General features: G+C 41.2%; 1 protein-coding gene across 3 annotated transcripts in view; it reads right to left on the reverse strand.

The window, feature by feature from the left end:
- The window catches only part of TULP4 (TUB like protein 4), a 290551-nt gene that overhangs the window by 195485 nt on the left and 72051 nt on the right, over positions 1–23015 (reverse strand). Inside the window, exons 1-2 of one of the 3 annotated variants that reach the window (XM_033234933.1) lie at positions 17877–17996; positions 14127–16354 (exon numbers count right to left, since the gene is read on the reverse strand). In XM_033234933.1, coding sequence (XP_033090824.1) covers positions 14127–14378 — 252 coding nt within the window. In that variant the 5' untranslated portion in view covers positions 14379–16354; positions 17877–17996. Of the gene's footprint in view, positions 1–14126; positions 16355–17030; positions 17194–17876; positions 17997–23015 lie in introns of those variants that run through there. The other 2 variants (XM_033234934.1, XM_033234932.1) reach the window with 2 other exon arrangements.

Here is a 23015-nt window from a genome sequence, read left to right on the forward strand (position 1 = left end):
TTTAAAAAGCCTCAAAAAAAAGCAGATCTAAATGCACGGAGAAAAAAAAAATTTGTTTAAAACCATAATTTGTATCCTCACAGAAGTATGAGAAAATACAGTGCCCATAAAATAAGAACTGGAGCAGCCAGCAGATTAGAGCAAGATGAAACACCCCTCAAATACTACATTTTTGATCCATATTTGATTTAAAAAATTCCACATATAAGTGGATCCACAAAGTTCAAACCATGATGGTCAAGGGACAACTATAAAGATAAATTAGAGGCTGGGCGCGGTGGCTCAAGCCTGTAATCCCAGCACTTTGGAAGGCCGAGACGGGCGGATCACGAGGTCAGGAGATCGAGACCATCCTGGCTAACACGGTGAAACCTCGTCTCTACTAAAAAAATACAAAAAACTAGCTGGGCGAGGTGGCGGGCACCTGTAGTCTCAGCTACTCAGGAGGCTGAGGCAGGAGAATGGCATGAACCCGGGAGGCGGAGCTTGCAGTGAGCTGAGATCCGGCCACTGCACTCCAGCCTGGGCGACAGAGTGAGACTCCGTCTCAAAAAAATAAAAAAAAATAAAATAAAGATAAATTAGATAATATATTTAAAGTCATGGCATTACTAAGGGATGGAGCTAGAATGTAAACTGAGTCTAGCTCCAGGGCCTGAGCTCTTAACTACTATGCTTCTAAAAACTCTGGAAATGTGAAGACAAAATTCTGAAGAAAACTACCTAAAAATCTGTACCCAGCCAAACTATCAAGTGTGAGAGCAGAATTAGGGCATTTATAGAGATAAGAAAGTCTTATAATTTATGACTTACAAATACTTTCTTAGGAAGATACTGGAGATTATGTTCCAACAAAAAGGAGTTAGACCAAAAAAAACCACAAGATTCCAAAAACAAGACATAGAAGAAGTAGGGGGCAGAGAGAATTCCCAAGATGATGATTAAAAGGAAGTTCAGGAAATCACCTGGGCAGCAGGCCCACTGAGCAACCAATCCAGAGAGCAGAAGGATGACAAAGGACTCCCAGGTGGAGGTCTTCAGGAAAAAAACAAAAACAAAACAAAACAAAAAACTAAAGGAACTGATAAACCACCTAATCGGTCTGAATGCATGAAATTATACTGAAGAGGTAGGAAGGTTTTGCAATAAAGAAACTAAACCACTGGGGGGGAGATTTTTATCATGAGGAGAAAAGAGTTAAGTAATGAAGGAATACAATCATAGTACCCTACTTGGCTCATCTGGGAATAACAGTGACATAGTTTAAATAGTGTAAACACTGAATAATAACCAATATTTGTGATACAGTAATACTGCAATGATTAGATGGTAGGGCAAAGCTGGGTTGAGTGACTATGAAAGAAAGAGAAGAGAGCTAAATCTCCGCCTAACGAGATGGGAACGAAGTCAATAGACAAAATCCTAAAATTGATTCATCAAAAAAAATAATAGTATAAGCCTTTGTTAAGTGGCCAGGACAATAGGTGGGGGGAGGGGGGAGACAGGAGTTAGAACATTGCTATTTTTCATTCTTTGCATTTATCAATATATATAACTATTACTGTGATAAAAAATTAACTCACACTACTGAGCTTCGGTATCAAAATAGATAAGCCAGTTTAGGTGAAATGAGATTCTGACCTAAATAAAAAACAACAGTTCCATTTCTGCCTCTTTGCTAGAAAGGTTCCTTATTCAAAATAAGAATTCCTAAGACATTTAAAAGAAGAGCTGTTCCTTAGCCGGGAGCAGTGGCTCACGCCTGTAACCCCAGCACTTTGGGAGACTGAAGTGGGCGGATCATGAGGTCAGGAGATCGAGACATACTGGCTAACATGGTGAAAACCCGTCTCTACTAAAAATACAAAAAATTAGCCGGGCGTGGTGACAGGTGCCTGTAGTCCCAGCTACTCAGGAGGCTGAGGCAGGAGAATGGCATGAACTCAGGAGACGGAGCTAGCAAGTGAGCCGAGATGGCACCACTGTACCACTCCAGCCTGCGAGACAGAGCAAGACTCTGTCTCAAAAAAAAAAAAAAAAAAAAAAGCTGTTCCTCAAATCCCTTCAATCTACAATAACTGGCTACAATTAAGAGTTAGGCTCATGTGTACATTATCATAGTACCAAGGTGACTGATGTCTGTTACTTCTTTAAGACTATTATTTCCATAATTGATTAAGCATAGCCAGTGCTGTCAACTCTCAGTTATCCACACCGGTGAATAAATGCACTGAACTGAATGGTAATTCTTATACTCACATTTGATTTTTCAACAATTCTATTTCAATATGAGAGTCTTCTTACGGTCTCGGAATACGACCCAAACCAAAAGCACTGTCTCTTTTTTTTTTTTGAGGCGGAGTCTCGCTCTGTTGCCCGGACTGGAGTGCAGTGGCCGGATCTCAGCTCACTGCAAGCTCCGCCTCCCGGGTTCACGCCATTCTCCTGCCTCAGCCTCCCGAGTAGCTGGGACTACAGGCGCCCGCCATCTCGCCCGGCTAGTTTTTTTTTTGTATTTTTAGTAGAGACGGGGTTTCACCGTGTTAGCCAGGATGGTCTCGATCTCCTGACCTCGTGATCCGCCCGTCTCGGCCTCCCAAAGTGCTGGGATTACAGGCTTGAGCCACCGCGCCCGGCCAGCACTGTCTTCTTTCACGCCACAAACATTTGTTACTATTGTTTATTATCACGACTATGTATGTCTGGTCCCACCTGCCCATCCAGCTTTGCCTTCCGCTACTCTCCAACACTTCACCAAACTCTTCCATGTCCAAAACACATACCACAGTCATTCAAAACTCTGTTTAAGGGTGCCTCTTCCCTTCACCTTTTTGAAGTAGTGTCTTATAGATGGAAAAACACAGAGACACAAATTCAAATCTCAGGTCTGCCATCATCTAGCTCTGCAGCCTCCGACAATTTCCTTAACATCTCAGAATCTCAGGTTCCTCAACTGTATAGCAGGGATATTAATACAAAGCCGTAGAGAGATGTTATGAGGGCTACACTAAATAATGGACATAACACACACACACACAAAGTACGGGAATATATATGGCAATTGTCATCAGGAAAGACAACATTATATCCGTGCAAATGATATCCACCCTCTGACACACATGATAGGCGATCCATCTGGGCAGGAACAGTGCCTTTTTCATCACAGTAGAGCCAAAGCCCAACAGCATCTAGCCTAGAGCAGGCTCTCAAATATTTCCGGAACCAAAATGAACGTTAAGGTCCAGCTCATTCCCTGACTCCCCATAGGAAGCTTCCCTGTCCACATTGGTCCACAGTGCTTCATCCTCTGACCTACTACAGCACTCTGCAGTACATCAGAACAGTACAACATCTTTCACCCATTTCTTCAGCCTTAGTCTAAAAAAAGAAGACAGACTCACCAGGACAATGAAGTTAACTATGGCTATATTCAGGAAATGTAAGAATATTTTTTAAATACCTAGTTGACTTCATTCACACACTGCTCCACCCTTCCAGTCCCACTATGCAGATCCTTTCTCTCAGTGTTCCCACTGAGGAAATCCTTAGTAATAATGCTGGCAGATAAAAGTGGAACATCCATGAAATTCTAGTAAGTGCATTTTATCAGTTTAAACTCCTTTCCAGGGTAAAAAACTAGGTAAGTTTCCACTATTCATTTTGCTCAATACAGTAAATTTACCTGCAAAAAGTACAGTTAAGTCCTCACTTAACTTCAGGGATAGGTTCTTAGAAGCTGAACTTTAAGCAAAAACAACCTGCATATGAAAACAATTTTACCTTAAGCTAACTGATATAAACAAGAGTAAATATCCTACGTATATACGACATACTACTAAGTGTCATTTCACTTCAAGCTGCAGTTTCCAAGAACTTACCAACAATACTGAGGACTTACTGTATAGAAAAGTCTGAGGGGTTGTGGTTTTGCAATTCATATCTCTAACATTATATGGTTTTGAAACCTGCCATGCAGATCCACTGAAGCCACAAACATTAACGATGACGTAGCCCTGAGCTTCTCAGCCCCTATTACCAGCTACAGATGACCCCAAGGAGGGCTTTTATCCACCAACAACACCCTCTCTGGGATTCAATGCACCTCTGGGAGTGGGGCAGCCCTCCTGTAATGGAATACCTAAAGGCACTACCTAGGAAGGAAACAAGGTAGATGTGGTCATCTAGCATGCTAACATATGCTCACATAAACAGAAATGTTGCTTTACCAGAAGAGTTGCATAAAACGAGTCACTAATGCTGAGTCACTAATAAATTATCTCTAATTCAGGTCATGAACGCATGATTATGTAACTTTTCAAACTTGACTACAACCACATGCTGAATACATTAAGCACAGAAACAGTCATATCTGAGCACTTGCATAAGTCAAATTATTAAGGCAGCACCCTAGTTTAACCATCTGCCATGGAAATTAATAAAAAGTGTATCATGCTCAGATGGATAAAATCCCCATTACAAACTACAAACATTTCACAGTATAGTCAAAAGGCACAAAGAACATCACTGCATGTCCAACAAGGGCAATTTTGTTCTAGGGCAGGAAAAAATGCATAGGTCCTTGTCCTTGTCAGCCAGGTTCCAACAGCATATGACAAGGGAGTACAGTCACATGCTTAGGTTGGGGCTGGGGAACGAAGTGTCCTTCATCTCTCTCAGAAATGCTTCTCTGAAGCCAGAATGTGGCTTAATCTTCTTGCACGACTGAGAAAAGTACGAGTTAAATCCTGAGTATTTCTCAAGGCCCTGCTCAAAGATGATCTTCACCACACCATCTCTAGGAAGCCTCATTCTTCATTCTTTGAACAATTCAAAGCTTGCTTTCTCTTCCTAATGGAAATGCAAATAGAGGAAGGCGAAGTCCACACTTCACCCTCATGCTAGACTGTAGATTCCATGAGGTGTAAGCTGGGACTTCTCTTGCCTCCACACAGTGGCAAGTACACACAGCACCCAGCACACAACAGAGATGCAGTAAATACCTGCTAATGCATGTGTTTTCAATCTAAACTGAGGAACAAAAATCAACAAACACTGTTTCTGGCCTCATGAGTCAGAACAGTAACTGAATTTCCAGGTACTAAGTGATATTGTAAGGACTGGAAACTGATATACGTAAGTATATTACTTTAAGTACAAAGGGTATAGAGTACTTTACTATTTCATCACTTATATACCATTTTCACAGCCCTTCCAAAAACACACTGTCTCAGGTTCTACAACTCTGATAGAAGAGAATTATTATTTTCAATTTACTACTGACTTGAGTAAACTAATGACTTGAATGACTTGGACAGGTAAAGCTAGAACTTCTTGGAATCAAGATACGGAAAAACAGAAACAGAAAGGAAAAAAGAAAAGGCCATCACTAAAGGAAATAAAAAAGCCCTCCATTACATCCACCATTATAATACCCTAGTTGGTCATCACAAATCTACTAAAAGTCACTTTCTATGTAGAATTTGTAAGAGAGATAAAAGAGCTGCAGTGAGTTTTTGCTGGCTTTAATCCAAAATGAGTCAACTCTTCTCACTAAAACTGTTGTACAGATTAAGTACGTTAAATACTGTATAAAAGTTTTAAAATAAAATGGTTTTCTAATCTCTCCAAATGTTGAAAAAGTTGGTCATCACTATGCACAGTGAGGTGGACACAGAACCTGGCTTGCCAGTCCCCAGTGGCTCTGGGCCTTCTTCAGGAGAGGGTAAATCAGACAGTGGTACTAGGAGGGTCTTTCACCGCAAGGGAGGCAATTATTACAATCCAGAAATTCCCATCCTTTTTGGAATTAAGATGTGTCATACAGCGTTTTTAGCAAAAAACAAAAGTACCTTAGAAATAAATTTTTATAATATTTTTAAACACTGAAAAAACTTACTATACATTGTTAAGTAGAGTCCTCCACAATGGGAAGATAGTAGAGTTTAAGTCAAGAGATTCATGAGGAAGTTTGTGCTAGGCATGGTGATGAAGGAAGACAAAAGTGAGCACGTTTCAGATATTATCTGGAAGTCAGACACAGTGGGAGGTCTTGCTAATAACAAGACTTGGGGACAAGGGAAGTGCAGGGAGATTCCTGAATTGTGAGCTGGACTGACTGACTGGTCTTGGGCCATCTACCAAAATGGGAAAACAGTGCATGGAACTGATCTGAGGGTTCAAGGGGCAGGGGGGAAATCAATTCTGTCTGGGTGACCGATAGTCTGCGAGGCCTGATTGGTGTCCACTTTGTATCTCATATATCAAGTTGGAGAATGAAGTCTGGAACTAGAAAGAGATGGCAGACAGAGAGAGATACCCGGAGTCATCAGCATGTAGGGAGATTTAAAGCCAACATAGAGAGGAAATACAGAAAAATATGCATGCCTGGTACCCATTAACATTTAAAGATGAGGCAAAAAAGAAAAAAGAAAAAAAGGCAGAGCCAGCAAAGAAGGGTGGAAAGCAGAGGTCAGAACAGTAAAAGGAAAACCAGGAGAGCATCATGTTCCGGAAAGTGAGAGAAGACGTCTCAATTCTACTGATGGTACTGAGCAACTTGCAACTTGCTACTGAGGCAACAAATGCAGTTTAAAAACAAAAACGAAACACCAAAAACCTATGAGTTTAGCAATGTGTGGTCAGTGAGAAGGAGATCATTTCAGCAGAATAAGGAAAGAAAGCACACTGAAGGGGGCCAAAAAGTTAAAGGAATTTTTTTTAAAAAAATAAATAACTAATTGATATTCTAAACAATGAGAGGCGAGGAAGTTAAGAATGACAGGGTACACTGATCTTCCAGTAAGTTTTACCAAACGAGGCAAGCAGATAACTATAATAAAGCATTATCGGGCCGGGCGCGGTGGCTCAAGCCTGTAATCCCAGCACTTTGGGAGGCCGAGACGGGCGGATCACGATGTCAGGAGATTGAGACCATCCTGGCTAACACGGTGAAACCCCGTCTCTACTAAAAATACAAAAAAACTAGCCGGGCGAGGTGGCGGCGCCTGTAGTCCCAGCTACTCGGGAGGCTTAGGCAGGAGAATGGCGTGAACCCGGGAGGCGGAGCTTGCAGTGAGCTGAGATCTGGCCACTGCACTCCAGCCTGGGTGACAGAGCGAGACTCCGTCTCAAAAAATAAAAAGAAATAAAAAAAATAAAGCATTATCAGTGCAACCAGAGAAGTCTGATCAGTGTACAACAGGGACAAGGGGCAGGGTCAGAAAGCATATCAGAGAAGATGTATCCAATCCAAGAATTCAGGTGAGACCATTGCTGTAGTAGACATGTCCTTATAACAAAATGAATTCCAGCAACTACACATGACTGCCTGCTTATTCTTAAGTCAAAAAAATCCTGTTGGCCAGGCAAGGTGGCTCACGCTTGTAATCCCAGCACTTTGTGAGGCTGAGGCAGGTGGATCACCTGAGATCAGGAGTTTGAGACCAGCCTGGCCAACATGGCAAAACCACATTTCTACTAAAAATACAAAAATTAGCCAGGTGTGGCGGTGGGCGCCTGCAATCATAGCTACTCGGGAGGCTGAGGCAGAAAAACGGCTTGAATCTGGGAGGCGGAGGTTGCAGTGAGCCAAGATTATGCCATTGCACTCCAGCCTGGGCAACAAAGCGAGACTCCGTCTCAAAAAAAAAAAAATCCTGTTAAATGACAATCAGTACTAACCTTGATTAATTTGCACGACATCTACCATATCTGGAAGAAATTGTTTCATAGAATAAAAACATTCCCAAGTAATTACTTTCTGAAATAATCTTCATTATGGAACGTAATTATTTTGCCTGACATACCTGCCCACCTGTTGGGGACTCTTTTAAAAGAAAAACTCATCTTTCTTGAATTACTGCTTCACAGTAAAAGGACAAATAATTCTAAAAAACCATCACTTCTCAGCCAGCCACGAAGAGTCTCCCTTGGAGTTTCAGTAGGTAAGCACACATCTATTCCTCTTCTATAACACTGCTATCAAAGGTTTCAAAAGAGATACTGGCAAAAGGATTAACCGTCCCCAAATGCCATAGAAAGTTGCTTTGGGAAAAGTTGGTTTGGTTGATCATTCACCTTTTGTGGTAGTGGTTCTTTTTTATGAAAGGTGCTTTCAGGATTGATGGGGGGCACATATTTTGACCATCTGATTAGAACCATTAACATACTTACCAAATATGAAGCCATTGACACAGGTTAAGAATTCCTTGCCTATATGTTTCACTCCGGCAAATATAGCTGATACCATTTTATCAGAAATTTCTAACAACAGAATACACAATGTGAGAAAGGCAAACTAGTCTCAAAGACCAGACAAACGTTTATCACAGTATTTAATTTCAGATTCAATTTATCTAACTGAATAAATTTATAATTGCAAAACTGTTAAGATTTGTTAAATACGTAATATAAAACAGATTTTACATACTAGCTGAGGGTGAAATAAATTATCTTTCATTCAGATTTCTTTCCTTTTTAATTCAGTTGTGAAATTAGCAGATGATTAGTTCTGACCCCTTCAATTTAGTTAGTTCCATGGCCAGAAATAAAATCTTTCAACGGTTCTTTCAGTAGTGTTCTTAAGGGATGGCCGGTGGGGACACAGGGTTTTTCTGCTTCTTGTGGTAGAAGGGAGTGAAGATAAGGTAACTAAGTATGGGCAGAGATGAGTTAAATGTCAGCCTTCCCAGAAATGAAAAAACAAATTAAATAAAACCCAAGGTTTGTTTTGATGATTTCCTTAAATGAAGATACAAGTTCACAACCCCTGATTCAGAATCCTTACAGACAAGTATTTTGAGTTCAGAAGTTTTTAAATCTTAGCAAAGTCCTACAAGGGGAGCTCCTGTCCATTATCTAATGTCACCCACAGGTCTGGGCAGCCTCCATAATAAAACACAGTATTTCTGCAGCTGAAGTGATGGAATAATAACAATCAGCAGCTTCACATCAGTCCAGGTCAGGTCTTGCCATTAAAACAATTACACAAAAACTCGCTATTTTCAGAGCACTTAGATTGAACAACCGTGAGCTGGGCACAGTGGCTCTCACTTATAATCCCAACACTTTGGGAGGCTGAGGTGGGCAGATCACTTAAGTCCAGGAGTTTGAGATCAGCCTGGGCAACATGGCAAAACCCTGTCTCTACAAAAAAAAAATTTTTGTAACTAGCTGAACATTGTGGCATATGTCTGTAGTCCCACCTACTTGGGAGGCTGAGGTGGGAGGATCACTCAAACCTGGGAGGCAGAGGCTGTGGTAAGTGGTGATCGTGTCACTGCACTCTAGCCTGGGGAAGAGAGAGAAGCTCTGTCTCAAAAAATTTAAAAAAAAAAAAAAAAAAAAAAAGATTTAACAACTGAGGATAAGGGATTGAGGACTAGTATTTAACACAAGTTATAAGAAAATAAAGTTTTAGGAAAATGTTAAACCCCTAGATTCAAGTTCTCCTCCATACAAGCTGCATGAATTTAGGCAGGTTATTTAACATCTTTAAAGCCTGAGTTTTCTTCCCTATAAAATGGAAATAATGATATCTTCCCATGAGTCTGCTATGAACAACATGAGGTAAGATGCCTGAAACCACATCGGGCCCTGGGCAGTAGGATGACCATCTCAGTTTGCCTGGGATTTTGCAGGTATTAACACCAACAGTCCCACATCCTGGGAAACCAGGAGAGTTGGTCACTCTAACTGGCAGGCATTCAGTAAATGGCACATATTCTTTTTTTTGCAGGGGGTGGGGGAGAGTAGAGACAGGGTCTCACTATGTTACCCAGGCTGGTCTTGAACTCCTAAGCTCAAGCAATCTCCCTGCCTCAGCTTCCCAAAGTGCTGGGATTACAAGCATGAGCCCCCACGCCCAGCTAAATGGAACAGATTCTAGTATGAGGAATAGAAATTAACTAAACGTAAAAATGCATCAAAGTGAACAGTCAACCGACAAAATGGGAGAAAATTTTTGCAATCTACCCATCTGACACAGGGCTAATATCCAGAATCTACAAAGAACTTAAACAAATTTAAAAGAAAAAAACAACCCCATCAAAAAGTGGGCCAAGGATATGAACAGACACTTCTCAAAAGAAGACATTTATGCAGCCAACAGACACATGAAAAAATTCTCATCATCACTGGCCATCAGAGAAATGCAAATCAAAACCACAATGAGATACCATCTCACACCAGTTAGAATGGTGATCATTAAAAAGTCAGGACACAGATGCTGGAAAGGAAGTGGAGAAATAGGAACCCTTTTACACTGTTGGTGGGAGTGTAAACTAGTTCAACCATTGTGGAAGACAGTGTGGCAATTCCTCAAGGATCTAGAACTAGAAATACCATTTGACCCAGCAATCCCAATACTGAGCATATACCCTAAATCATGCTACTATAAAGACACACGCACACGTATGTTTGCTGCGGCACTATTCACAATAGCAAAGACTTGGAACCAACCCAAATGCCCATCAATGATAGACTGGATTAAGAAAATGTGGCACATATGCACCATGGAATACTATGCAGCCATAAAAAAGGATGAGTTCATGTCCTTTGTAGGGACATGGATAAAGCTGGAAACCATCATTCTAAGCAAATTATCAAAAGGACAGAAAACCAAACACCGCATATTCTCACTCATAGGTGGGAACCGAACAATGAGAACACTTGGACACAGGGCAAGTGTGAACATCACACACAAGGGCCTGTTGTGGGGTGGGGAGCAGCGGGAGGGATAGCATTAGAAGAAATACCTAATGTAAACGATGAGTTAATGGGTGCAGCAAATCAACACGGCACATGTATACCTATGTAACAAACCTGCATGTTGTGCATAGGTACCCTAGAACTTAAAGCATAATTTAAAAACAAAAACAAAAAACAAAAAAAGTAAAAATGCAATGTGGAAAAAATCACGCACAACAGTTTCATCAGTGAGATAGCCAGACCACTGTCTGTGAATTAGAATCCTCTCTTTTGTAGTAGGCAGAATTCTAAAACCGCACCCCCTGGTATGCACACCCAGTGTAATCCCCTCCCCAGGAGTGGAGGTGAGCGTGGTCAGCTCAGGGGTGCCATTTTTCAGACACAGAAAGTCAGAAAGATTTGAAGTTACAGCAGATGCTCTCCTTCTGGCCTTGAAGAAGCAAACTGCATGCTGTGGAGAGGGTCACATGGCTGGGACTAGTTAGGGCCTCTAAGACCCCAGGGCCTCAGTCCTACAACCACAAGGAACTGATTTCTACCAACAAACTGAATGAGCTTGGAAGAGGGCCCTGAGCCTCAGAGGAGCTAGCAGTCCTGGCTGGTACCACGTTTCCCAGCCTGGGAGACCTAAGCAGAGGCCCCAGACATACCATAACAGGACTTCAGAACTACAGAACTGTGAGACTAGAAATGGGTAACGTTTTAAGCCACGAAGTCTGGGGTAATTTGTTACACAAGAACAAGAAAAAATATTTTTAAGAATATCCACTACAAAGGTGGATGTGTGTAGGGGGGGAGTGGGGGGTGGGGGGGATAATGCTTGCATGCCTGTATGTATATGCCCAATATATTATTTGTAAAACATAATTTCTTGGCCGGGCGCGGTGGCTCAAGCCTGTAATCCCAGCACTTTGGGAGGCCGAGACGGGCAGATCACGAGGTCAGGAGATCGAGACCATCCTGGCTAATACGGTGAAACCCCATCTCTACTAAAAAATACAAAAAACTAGCCAGACGAGGTGGCGGGTGCCTGTAGTCCCAGCTACTCGGGAGGCTGAGGCAGGAGAATGGCGTAAACCCGGGAGGCGGAGCTTGCAGTGAGCCGAGATCCAGCCACTGCACTCCAGCCTGGGTGACAGAGTGAGACTCCGTTTCAAAAAAAAAAAAAAAAACATAATTTATTGCATAAAACCACTGTTTTTTAATGGAAAAAGTTCAAATTCAAAAGAAGCTTCTTAATAAATTAAACTCGGTGGAAAAATCAATCTCAAATTACTCTTGGCCTTACAACTAAAACTTTCATGCATTGATGACGAGGTGTAAACAGTACAACCACTTTGGAAAACAGACAATTTCTACTAAACCTAAACACATGCAAGATTATGATTTAGAAATTCCACCTTCTGAATGCACAGGTCCATACAAAGACACGCACATAAACGTTCACAGCAGCATTAGTCATAACAGCCAAAAACTGGAAGCAATCCAAATACCCAGGAACAGGAAAAGAAAAACACTAGGTATCTTCCTTCAGTGGAAAATTCACATCAATTAAAAAGCACAAACTAATAATATACACAACAGGGATGACTCTCACAGATATCATGTTGAGTGCAAGAAGCCAGACACAGAGAGTATGTAATGAAGGATTCCATTTCCATTAAGCAGTGACAGAAGTCAGAATGTGAGTTACTTCTCAGGAGGGGTGTGCTAGGATCTGAATGCTTCCATTCCCACAAAATTCAATGTTGAAACCTAATCCCCATGTGGTGGTATCAAGAGGTGGGGCCTTTGGGAGGTGATCAGGTCTTGAGGGCTCTCCCCTCATAAATGGGATTCCTACCCTTATAAAATAGGCCCCAGGAAGCTCCCTTGCCCCTTCCACCACGTGAGGACACAGGAACAAGGTGCCATTTATGAAGAAGAGAGCCCTCACCAGACACTGAACCTGCTGACGTCTTGATCTTGGACTTCCCAGTCTTCAGAACTGTGAGCAATAAATCTCTGTTGTTTATAGATTACCAAGTCTAAGATATTTTGATTTAGCGGCAGGAATGGATTAAGACAGAATGTAAAATCTGGAAAGGAGCACCAAATACCTATAACTGGTGCTGGAAATGCTGTATATTTTGGTCTTGTTGGCGCTTACATGGGTGACTGCACATAAAAATAATCATTCAAAGTTAAGTTTAGTACACTTTACTGAATGTTTATATTGCTATGATCTGAATGTTTGTGTGCCCCCAAAATTCATATGGTGAATCTCCCTAGGTGATGGTAGTAAGAGGTAGGGTCTTGACAGGAGGTGATTAAGTCACGAGAATGGAGCCCTCATGTATGGGATTAGTGGCCTCATAAAAGAGGCCTCAGAGAGCCTCTCATCCTCTTTTCACCAAGAAGAAATCAAAAACCGTACCATACTAGCCCCCTGATCTTGGGACTTTCAGCCTCCCAAACTGTGAGAAATAAATTTCTACTGTTTATAAGCCACCTTGTCTATATTCTGTTACAGTAGCACAAATGGACTAAGACCTATACTTGAAAAATATTCCTGCTCCTTTACAATAGCTATTTAATAACCATTTAATGACATTTTAAGACGCCTGAAATAGTCTTGGATTCCTCATTTTAAAAATACTCAAGCTAGTGAAGAGTAAAACATGAATATTGTGAAGGTGCTATACAAGCATTAACTTTGCAAGAAATTATCACTCACGCTCTTCTTTAAAACACAATGCCTAACACTTAAGTATTGCTCAATAAAAGCTGGTTACATGAATTTCATAGATAATCCCACTACTTATATTTTAGAAGCCCAGAGGAATCTATATGTACAAATACCTGGCATAATAGCCTGAATATAATATACCCTATACATGTGAAAAACTATGGTTCTTGTCCATTAACTATTCTTTACCTCCAAGTACAAAAAAATATAAGCCAAGTGTCAAGCCATCACCAAAGAAACGTAGATGTTAACTGTGCAAGGTAAAGGCAGCACCACTTTCATTTTTCACACTGTCAGTGTGACATCAGGGGTGGGGGTAACTCTTTGCCATGCAGACTTGGAGCATGAGAAGTTGGTTAGGATCATCTAATTTAACCCCACACCGTGGTCAGAAAGCGCCCTGGCTTCCTACTGCTGGGCGTCTTCCCACTGCCTGGACCCTCTGAGAGAGTGCAGGGGGAAGACAGCAGGGGTGTCAGGACAACTGACCCACTTGGGGAGAGGCAGCCTACTGTGAACTGTGTCCACCTTAGCATCTTTTCTGCCAGAGCATACGAGACAGATCTCACAGCATGGAAAGTCTCACTTAGCAGCAAGTCTATGAAACTGAAATGAAGGAAGTTTCAAGTCCGCAAGGGGCTCAAAAACACCACTGGAAGTGACCAAAAAGTGAAACAAAACCACAGCTCACCTCGCTATTGTGGCCCCGGAGGTTGAAATTTATCCTCTGTGGAGTACTCCTGTCCCTGCGACAGTGGCTAGAGGTGAAAGTCACCCCAACCACTCCTCGCCCATTGCCCGTGGCCAGCCAGCCCTCCTCGTAGTAGCGCCTCCTGCACACAGGCTTCTCCTTCTCACTCTTGGGGACACGTCCCTTCCAGGACAGGCACAGGATGTTGGAGTCACTGCAAAGCACGGGCCCATGTTCCACTGCTGCATACATACTTTCTTCAATGAACTGTTTTACTTAAAAAGTAATGCTAATGCTGTGAAATTTAAACCAATTTCTTTCATTGGTGTATTTGTTTTTGTGGTTGGTTTGCGTTGAGTTTTTCCCCCTTTAATTAAGACTGACCTGAATCTAATTAGAAGGTCAGTATTTTATAAAGATCCACCGAATGCATAGTGAAAAAATTCCTCTATAAAAGATGATGGCAGTCTTCTAAGAAAAGGTAATGCTTAAAAAAACATGGGGTCCATTTTTATTTTCAAGTTCTCAGAGGAAGAACGTGCTGATCCTTTGGAGAAAGAGCATCATTAATTAAGTGGTGAACAAGAAACGGTTTTCTTCTTTTTACTCCACTTGGTTATTCTCATTCAGCCTGAGATTCCAGTTTAGTGTAATGATTCCAGAGACGACGGGTTGCAAATACATAGATTTCAAGTAACTTAAGGCTTTAAGAATCCCTCTAGCTCGAATTTTTCTCTTCAAAAGTTCGGATGCAGACACAGAACACACAGGATCATCTTCCTTCTGAAGCCACCCTCTAGCATGTTTTCTGAACTAGACAAATTTCTGCTGCTAAAGCTGAAAAAGATTGCATAAAGGGAAAAAAAGGCACACAAACCGTGCAAAACAGACCAGAGTTTGTGCAGACAAGAGTCCAAATTTTAGGAAGAAAAACAGACTCTCTCCCCGTTGTTTCAGAACCAGAAACTTTCCACCTCAAAGCTTGGCCCTGTGTCCCCAGGGAACGCAGGGCTCCATCGGACTACTCCTCCACCAGCCGGCACACCCCTCAGTGCCATAGAGGCTAGAAAGAAGGCCCCTTCACTCAAGAGGCAGAATGTTCCAGCGCTCTTACAGTGGTCCCAGTGTTTGCCTTGGGTGAGTCTTAAATCCTCTTGCTGACAAAACAGAGCCACGCTACAAGATTTTGTTTCTTTTGCTCGTCTCCCTTCTCGCTCCCCCAGTTAGTACTCCCCTTTTCTGCTCCTCCCCTTTTCTGCTCCTAAAGATCTTTTTCCATCTTGATGAAAAAAGCTAATCTTAGAATTAAGTCCATCAGGTAATCTTCTCATATGCAAGTATTCTTGGATTTGGCAGGGAAGATAATCCCTTAAAACAAAAGCAGAAGCCAGAGTCAGATTCCCTCAACTGTCTCCCTAGAGAGTGATCGTGTTTTGCTGATGGGTGCTTTCCTGTTCACATTCGGAGACTGTCTCCAAACACCACACCGCTTGTCCAAAAAAAAGAAAGCTTTGCTTGGATTTTCCTTGGTATTTATTTTGTAATTATTGGTTTCAACTGCTATTTTACAATATTATCCTATAGATGCAGGAAAAGGGGGAAATAATAAATTAAAATTTCTCAAATACAGTTAATTAAAATAGGCAAAGGAATCAGTTCATTATTCAAACTTGTCCCATCATACTTGAACTTGCTTTCCTCTAGCCATAACCACAGTAGGAGTTACTTTTCAGTCCAGAATTTTAATCCATTCAAATCACCAAACCCACTGAAAAATAAAGTGCAACAAGCACTGTGTGAGCCGCTGCAATGTTTGAAGTCACACTTCTTTCTCAGTCACCTTCGCACTTAGTTCCTTCTTTAAACTGGAAGGTATTTTTGTGGCTTAATCTGTGCAATTTTTTTTTTCTTCTTTTTGCAGACTTTCTTTACCCGTGCAGACCATATGGAAAATTGGCCATTAGTGATGTATTTTTCTCCCCGGGCTCCTGAGCCCAGTGGTGTCAAGTTGCTCCATCTGATTCTTAAATTAATTTTCATCAGTTGTAAAACTCTCAAGTGTGCACAAGAATGAGCCTGTCTTCCCGTGTGAATGTGTAAGTACAGAAAGAAGGTTTTAAATGCACATAGACACACACTCTTCAACTGCCATACGAAGCGTCTGTTTCCCCAGTCATTTCAGGAACCATCAGATTATTCAGGCTGGAAGGCCCTGGAGTCTTACAAATCTGTTAAAATAAAAAAAAAAAAAAAGATATAAAATAAAAAAAACTTTAAAACACTGAAAAATAAAAGTTTTGAGAATATTGCTGAAACTGAAATGAGAGACCCATCTTTACACTTATATCGAATGGAGCTACTGACTGCACTGAATGGTAAGATCCAATAGTGAAAGGATACACCTCACCAGCTTCAAGACAACACATAATACATGAGAGCTCTGCCAGTCACGGATCGTTGTATTCAATTTGTCAGCAGCTGGGCATATCTGAATGAAATCATAGCTGCCATTCTCCCACACCGAACTGTCCTTTCTAAGACTCTAAACTCTGAATGTGAGGCTCTACCCCTCCAGAGATCATGGTCACTGCTTCAGCAGGCATCCTCAAAAAGGAGACTGAAATGACTCAGGCAAGTTATCTGGATTGATTTTTTCACGATTAATAAAATATTAAACTGCTTCAAGACACAAAGCAGTAAGGGCCTTTAAAACTCATCCGTCCCTGATGGCTGGCAGGTCTCAGAGCAAAGCACAGTTGTTTTCTAAGCTTTTAAGTGGTCCACCAGCAATAAAGTTCTAGAGAATCTATCTCTAGCAAATCCATTCCATTTTCTTCCTACTGCCTGAAATCCAGGCCACATCACATCCTCTACAAACACTAGAACACTCTGTCCCTAACTTACTCATCCCCCGCAACCACCATCCTTCCAGAAGGCAGAGTGGCCTTTCTGAAATTCAGGAGACTCTCTCAGTCCCCTGGAGCTAGCTGCAGCAGCCCAGCCCCACCCCAAAGGACCTGGACGCTGGAAGGGAAGGGGAGGGCCCAGGTGTTGGCATTTCTAACAAGCTCCCAAGAGACGCTAATGCTGCTGGTCAGGGAACCAGGCTTTGAGAACTACTGGCCTGTAGCATCAAGTCCCAGCAAAACACCCTACTTTCATCATAATACTAAAACACAATTTGCCTTCTTCTGTGTTCACAATTGTATCCATGGTGCAAAATCAACAGTGGGTCAAACTGCGAGCTCTTTAACACTAATCAAGGTAGAGGTATCAACTGCACCAGTAATCACAGATTTAAAAAAAAAGAAAATCCCAGCCTCGAGTACACGGCTTTTAACATCCTTGTGTCCCAAACTAGTAGGTACACATAAAGTACTTCTGTGGACTACTGAGGCACCATGGTAGTCCCAGGAAAAAGCATGTATTATACAGTTTAAGTTGCAAAATGAACTGCTTGTTTTTTTCATGGAATACCATGTGATATGGTTTGAATGTTTGGCCCCTCCAAAAATCATGTTGAAACGTAACCCCCAACGTTAGAGGTGGGGCTTGGTGGGAGGTGTTTGGATCATGAGGGCAGTCCCTCATGAATGTCTTGGTGTGATCTTCTGATAGTGAGTGAACTCTCAAGATATCTGGTTGTTTAAAAGAACTAGCACCAGGAGTTCGAGACCAGCCTGGCCAACATGGTGAAACCTTGTCTCTAATAAAAATATAAAAATTCTCTAATAAAAATATAAAAATTACCCGAGCATGGTGATGGGCACTGGTAATCCCAGCTACTCGGGAGGCTGAGGCAGGAGAATCGCTTGAAACTGGAAGGCAGAGGTTGTGGTGAGCCAAGATCGCACCACGGCATTCCAGCCTGGGTGAAAGCGCAAAACTCCATCTCAAAAAAATAAAAAATAAAAAATAAAAAAAGAGTGTAGCACCTCCCACCTCTCTTGCTGCTCCGGCTCTAGCCATGTGACACATTAGTTCCTTGTCATCTTCTGCCATGTTTGTAAGCTTCCTGAGGCCTCCCGAGAAGCAAATGCCAGCACCATGCTTCCTGTAAAGCCTGCAGAGCCCTGAGCCAATTAAAACAATTTTCTTTATAAATTACCCAGTCTCAGGTATTCCTTATAGTAATGCAAATGGGCTACTACACCAAGTTTACTAAAAAGAATGAATGACAAATTATGGTTGTTCCAGCTTGGATACTTGGCAGACATTGTCTTGAACATGAACAAAGTAAGCCTGCCACTTTAAGGAAAACAACTGACAGAATTTATTGTCAAAAATAAAAACTGAGCTTTCAAGTTAAATTTAGACTGTTGCGAAAACCAGCACTCATCACGACCGATGAGCTTGCTAGCTCCCCATGTAACTGGGGGTGATGTTAATAAATGTGAATTTCTTATTTTTTATCCCATATTTCACTGTATATCAATATTTGGAAGACTCACATACTTGGTAAACCAATATTTTCCAAATGACCAATGAAGATGATAGAAATTATACTTGAGTAAAAGATCCATTCAAGGTGCAAGACTTCGGGAGGCCGAGGCGGGGGTATCACCTGAGGTTAGGAGTTGGAGACCAGGCTGGCCAACATGGTGAAACACCATCTCTACTAAAAATACAAAAATTAGCTGGGTGTGGTGGCAGGTGCCTGTAGTCCCAGCTACTCGGGAAGCCGAGGCAGGAGAATCAATTGAACCCAGGAGGTGGAGGCTGCAGTGAGCCGAGATCGCACCACTACACTCTAGATTGGGTGACAGTGAGACTCCATCTCAAAAACAAAAACAAAAACAACAACAACAAAAGGTACAAGGAAGACAAATGAATTTTAGTGTAACCAAGGATGAAAGATTCACTGATAGAATAGTTGCAATATAGAACTTGCATGACAGATAGAATTTGTATGATAGATAGAATTTGCAATGATAGATATAGAATTTGCATGATAGATTAGTTGCAATATAGAATTCATTCAAATTCTATATTGCAACTAGTCTTTGAGAAGCTACCACTTGTTGAATTTGAGTGTGGTTATCAAAGAAAAATATCCATGATTATCGGAAGACTATGAAAATCCTCCTTTCACCAACATAGAATTCTTATTCTGAATATAAATAAATCAACTAGAGAAGACAAAAAAAAAAAAGAAAATCCTCCTTTCTTTTCCAATTATATGTGTGTGAGGCTGAATTTTCTTCATATACTTCAATAAAAATGACATATTGCAACAGATTAAATGTAGAAGCAAATACGAGAACCTAGCCATCTTTAAGTAAGCCAGACATCAAATATTGCTGCCAAAATATAAAACAATACACTCTTATTATTAAATGTTTTAGTTTTAGGAAAGGCAGTTGTCTTCATAAAAATATATAACATAACATTTAATGGGTTTACATTTTGTAATAAATTAGGGAATATTTTTAAATTTATCAGCAGTAGCTAGGAGCACAGGTGCACACCACCACAACCAGTTAACTTTTGTGTTGTGTGTAGAGACAGGGTTTCGCCATGTTAGCCAGGTTGGTCTCAAACTCTGAGGCTCAACTGATCCATCCCTGCTCAGCCTCCCGAAGTAGCTGGGATTACAGGTGTCAGCCACTGCACCCAGCCAGTTTTAATTTCTAATATGGTAAATATCAACATATAACCACAAAAACAAAAGTTTCTTTGGACCTTCAATAATTCTTATGAATATAAAGGAGCCCTGAAACCCAAAAGTTCAAAAATAACAGACATATACTAACTCTCTAAAATGTAAATCTAGGTATCTATCTATCTTTATTTCTTTCTTTCGAGAAGTGGTCTCACTCTCACCCAGGCTGGAGTGCAGCAGCGCCATCTTGGCTTACTGCAACCTCCGTTGAACTAGGCTCAAGCAATCCTTCCACCTCAGCCTCTTGAGGAGCTGGGACTACAGGCGCACACCACCATGCCTGGCTAATATTTTTTTATTTTTTGAAGAGACAGGGTTTCCCAGTGTTGCCCAGGTTAGTCTCGAAAACTCCTGGGCACAAGTGATCTGCATACCTCAGCCTCCCAAAGTACTCGGATTAAAGGCATGAGCTACTGTGCCCAGCCAAATGTAAATCTTAAATAACTATTATATTAAGGTATATAGGATAAATTTCCACAGTAAAAGCACAGTGTTTCATTTTATATATACTGTTAAGGTTTTTAACCAAACTTTAAAAATACTTTTAAAATCATAAAATGCCATACATGCTAGACAAATATGGCAGTTTTTTTTTTTAATGCCACTTTATGATGACTCAAAATGCATAATGGACACAAAAATTTAACAACAAAAAAGAACAATCATAGCATCCGAATTACTGAAAGGCTGGTGCCAATTTTATCAATACCATTAACAAAAATAAGTGGTGTTGGACATTTCGCTTCCCTTCTTTCCGCCTTATTTGCTCATAAAGATGAGAAAACAAGAATAGTAACTAAACTGATTAAGTTTCCAAGGAATGATAAGAGTATTGTCAAATCAATACTAGTAAGGGGGGTGGGTATAAAACGATTAAAAAGGAACTATCAATTTGAAAGCAGAAACTTGAATTTTTGTATGCCAAAAACTTGATACGTGTATGCCAATGTTCACAGTAGCATGATTCACAGTAGCCAAAAGGTGAAACCAACATAAATGACTTTCTTTTTTTGAGACAGGGTTTCCCTCTGTCTTTCAGGCTGGAGTGCAGTGACATGATTACAACTCACTGCAGCCTTGAACTCCTAGGCTCAAGCTATCCTCCCACCTCAGCCTCCCAAACAGCTGGGACTATAGGTGCATGCCACCAGGCTCAGTTAATTTTTTTTTTTTTTAATTTTTGGTACAGACAGGGTCTTATATATTGCCCAGGCTGGTCTCGAACTTCTGAGCTCAAGCTATCCTCTCGCCTCAGCCTCCCAAACAGCTGGGACTACAGGTGCATGCCACCAGGCTTAGCTAAATTTTTTTTTTTTTTTTTTAATTTTTGGTACAGACAAGGTCTTATTATATTGCCCAGGCTGGTCTCAAACTCCTGAGCTCAAGCTGTCCTCCCATCTCAGCCTCCCAAAGGGCTGGAATTACAGGTGTGAGCCACCACATCCTGCAACAACCCAAACGTCCACCGATGGATGAACGGGTAAACAAAATGTGGTATATGTATGTACACACACACACACCACACACACACACACACGGAAATATCATTCAGCCTTAAAAAGGAGAGTAATTCTGATATTTGCTACCAAATGGATGAACTCTGAGGACATTATGGTAGGTGAAATAAGCCAGTCACAAAAAGACCAATACTGTATGACTCTAGTGATTCTAGAGACCAAGAGTAGATAGTAGTAGCATTCATAGAAACAGTAAGTAGAAGGGTGGGTACCAGGGGCTGAGGGGAGGGGAAATGAAGAGTTCGTGTTTAATGGGTATAGATTTTTAGTTCTCTAAGATGAAAAGAGTTCTGGAGTCAAATGGTTGCAAAATAACGTGAATGTACTTTAATGCCACTGAACTGTACACTTTAAAAAACGGTAAAAATGGGCTGGGCGCAGTGGCTCACACCCATAATCCCAACACACTGGGAGGCTGAGGCAGGAGGATGGCTTGAACCCAGGAGTTTGAGACCAGCCTGGACAATTTAGCAAGACCCTGTCATTACAAAAAATTAAAAAATTAGCCAGACACAGAGGTGCCACCTGCAGTCCCAGCTACTTGGAAGGCTGAGGTGGAAGGATTGCTTGAGCCCGGGTACTCAAGGCTGCAGTGAGCCATGATCACACCATTGTACTTCAGCCTGGGTGACAGAGTGAGACCACATCTCAAAAAAAGAGTAAAATTGGTAAATTTAATGGTATATATATTTCCCCTCAATTTAAAAAATGAGGTAAGTTGGTTAAAAAGCAACTATTCCTATAAAGTCTTTCAATAACAGATTGAAAGTAAATATGACTCAGCTTGTCATCATGATGTTTTTTACCCTGAACACGGTAACACAGGCCCAAGGGCGATCCTGGGTGTTTTCATTAAGAATAAACAATGCTGACCTCCACAGACTGGCCCAAACCTGTTTCTAATAATTACAGCTTATTTTCAGAACATTCCTGTAAATCAGTACAAAACCCATACCTGCTTTGAGGATATTAGAATCTTAAACCAAAGAATACATGTGTCTAATTGAATTAATGACCTGCTAGGGTTCTAGATGCCAGTAATGAAACACATCAGATGCTTCCCACTCTAGCTTCCATACGATCCAGTTCTAATGGCAAAGGAGGCGCCCGAGAACTTGCTTGGAAAGTTCTACTTAGGGACAAGATGGTGTATCAGCTATGTTAGACACCCACGGATTAATCAACCAATAAATCCTCATTAAACAGCTATTAATATTATTAATATTATACACAAGGCCCCTGTGCTGTGTTCTCTCCCTCTCTTGTCCCCAGTTAGATATTCTACTTTCTAACTTGAGTTATTTTCACTACAGTCTATTTTGTGTTATCTGATTCCTATTTTCCACCAACACAGATAAAATTCACCATTGGGAGTGGAGAGGTAAAAAAGCATTTTTGGTTTGCTTTGTTTTTTAAATCATTTGAATTAATGGTAGAGACTGGAGATCTCTACTTACACGATTTTTTTTTCCACTTACACGATTTTGACAGAAATATATTCATTACAAGTTGCAAGAATGCAACCACTCTGGAAAACAGTTTGGCATTACTAGTATTACTGAAGATGTGAATACCCTGCAAACAGCATTCCCACTCCTGAGTGTGCACCAGACACATTCCCTGTGAGTGCTCAAGGGAAGGCAGATACAAGGTATTCACATACAAAGTATTCACAGCAGCAGGGTTTACATCAGCTCCAAACTGAAAACA

This window comes from Trachypithecus francoisi, unplaced genomic scaffold (assembly GCF_009764315.1).
Source record: "Trachypithecus francoisi isolate TF-2019V2 unplaced genomic scaffold, Tfra_2.0 Lachesis_group15, whole genome shotgun sequence".
NCBI classification, from domain to species: Eukaryota; Metazoa; Chordata; class Mammalia; order Primates; family Cercopithecidae; genus Trachypithecus; species Trachypithecus francoisi.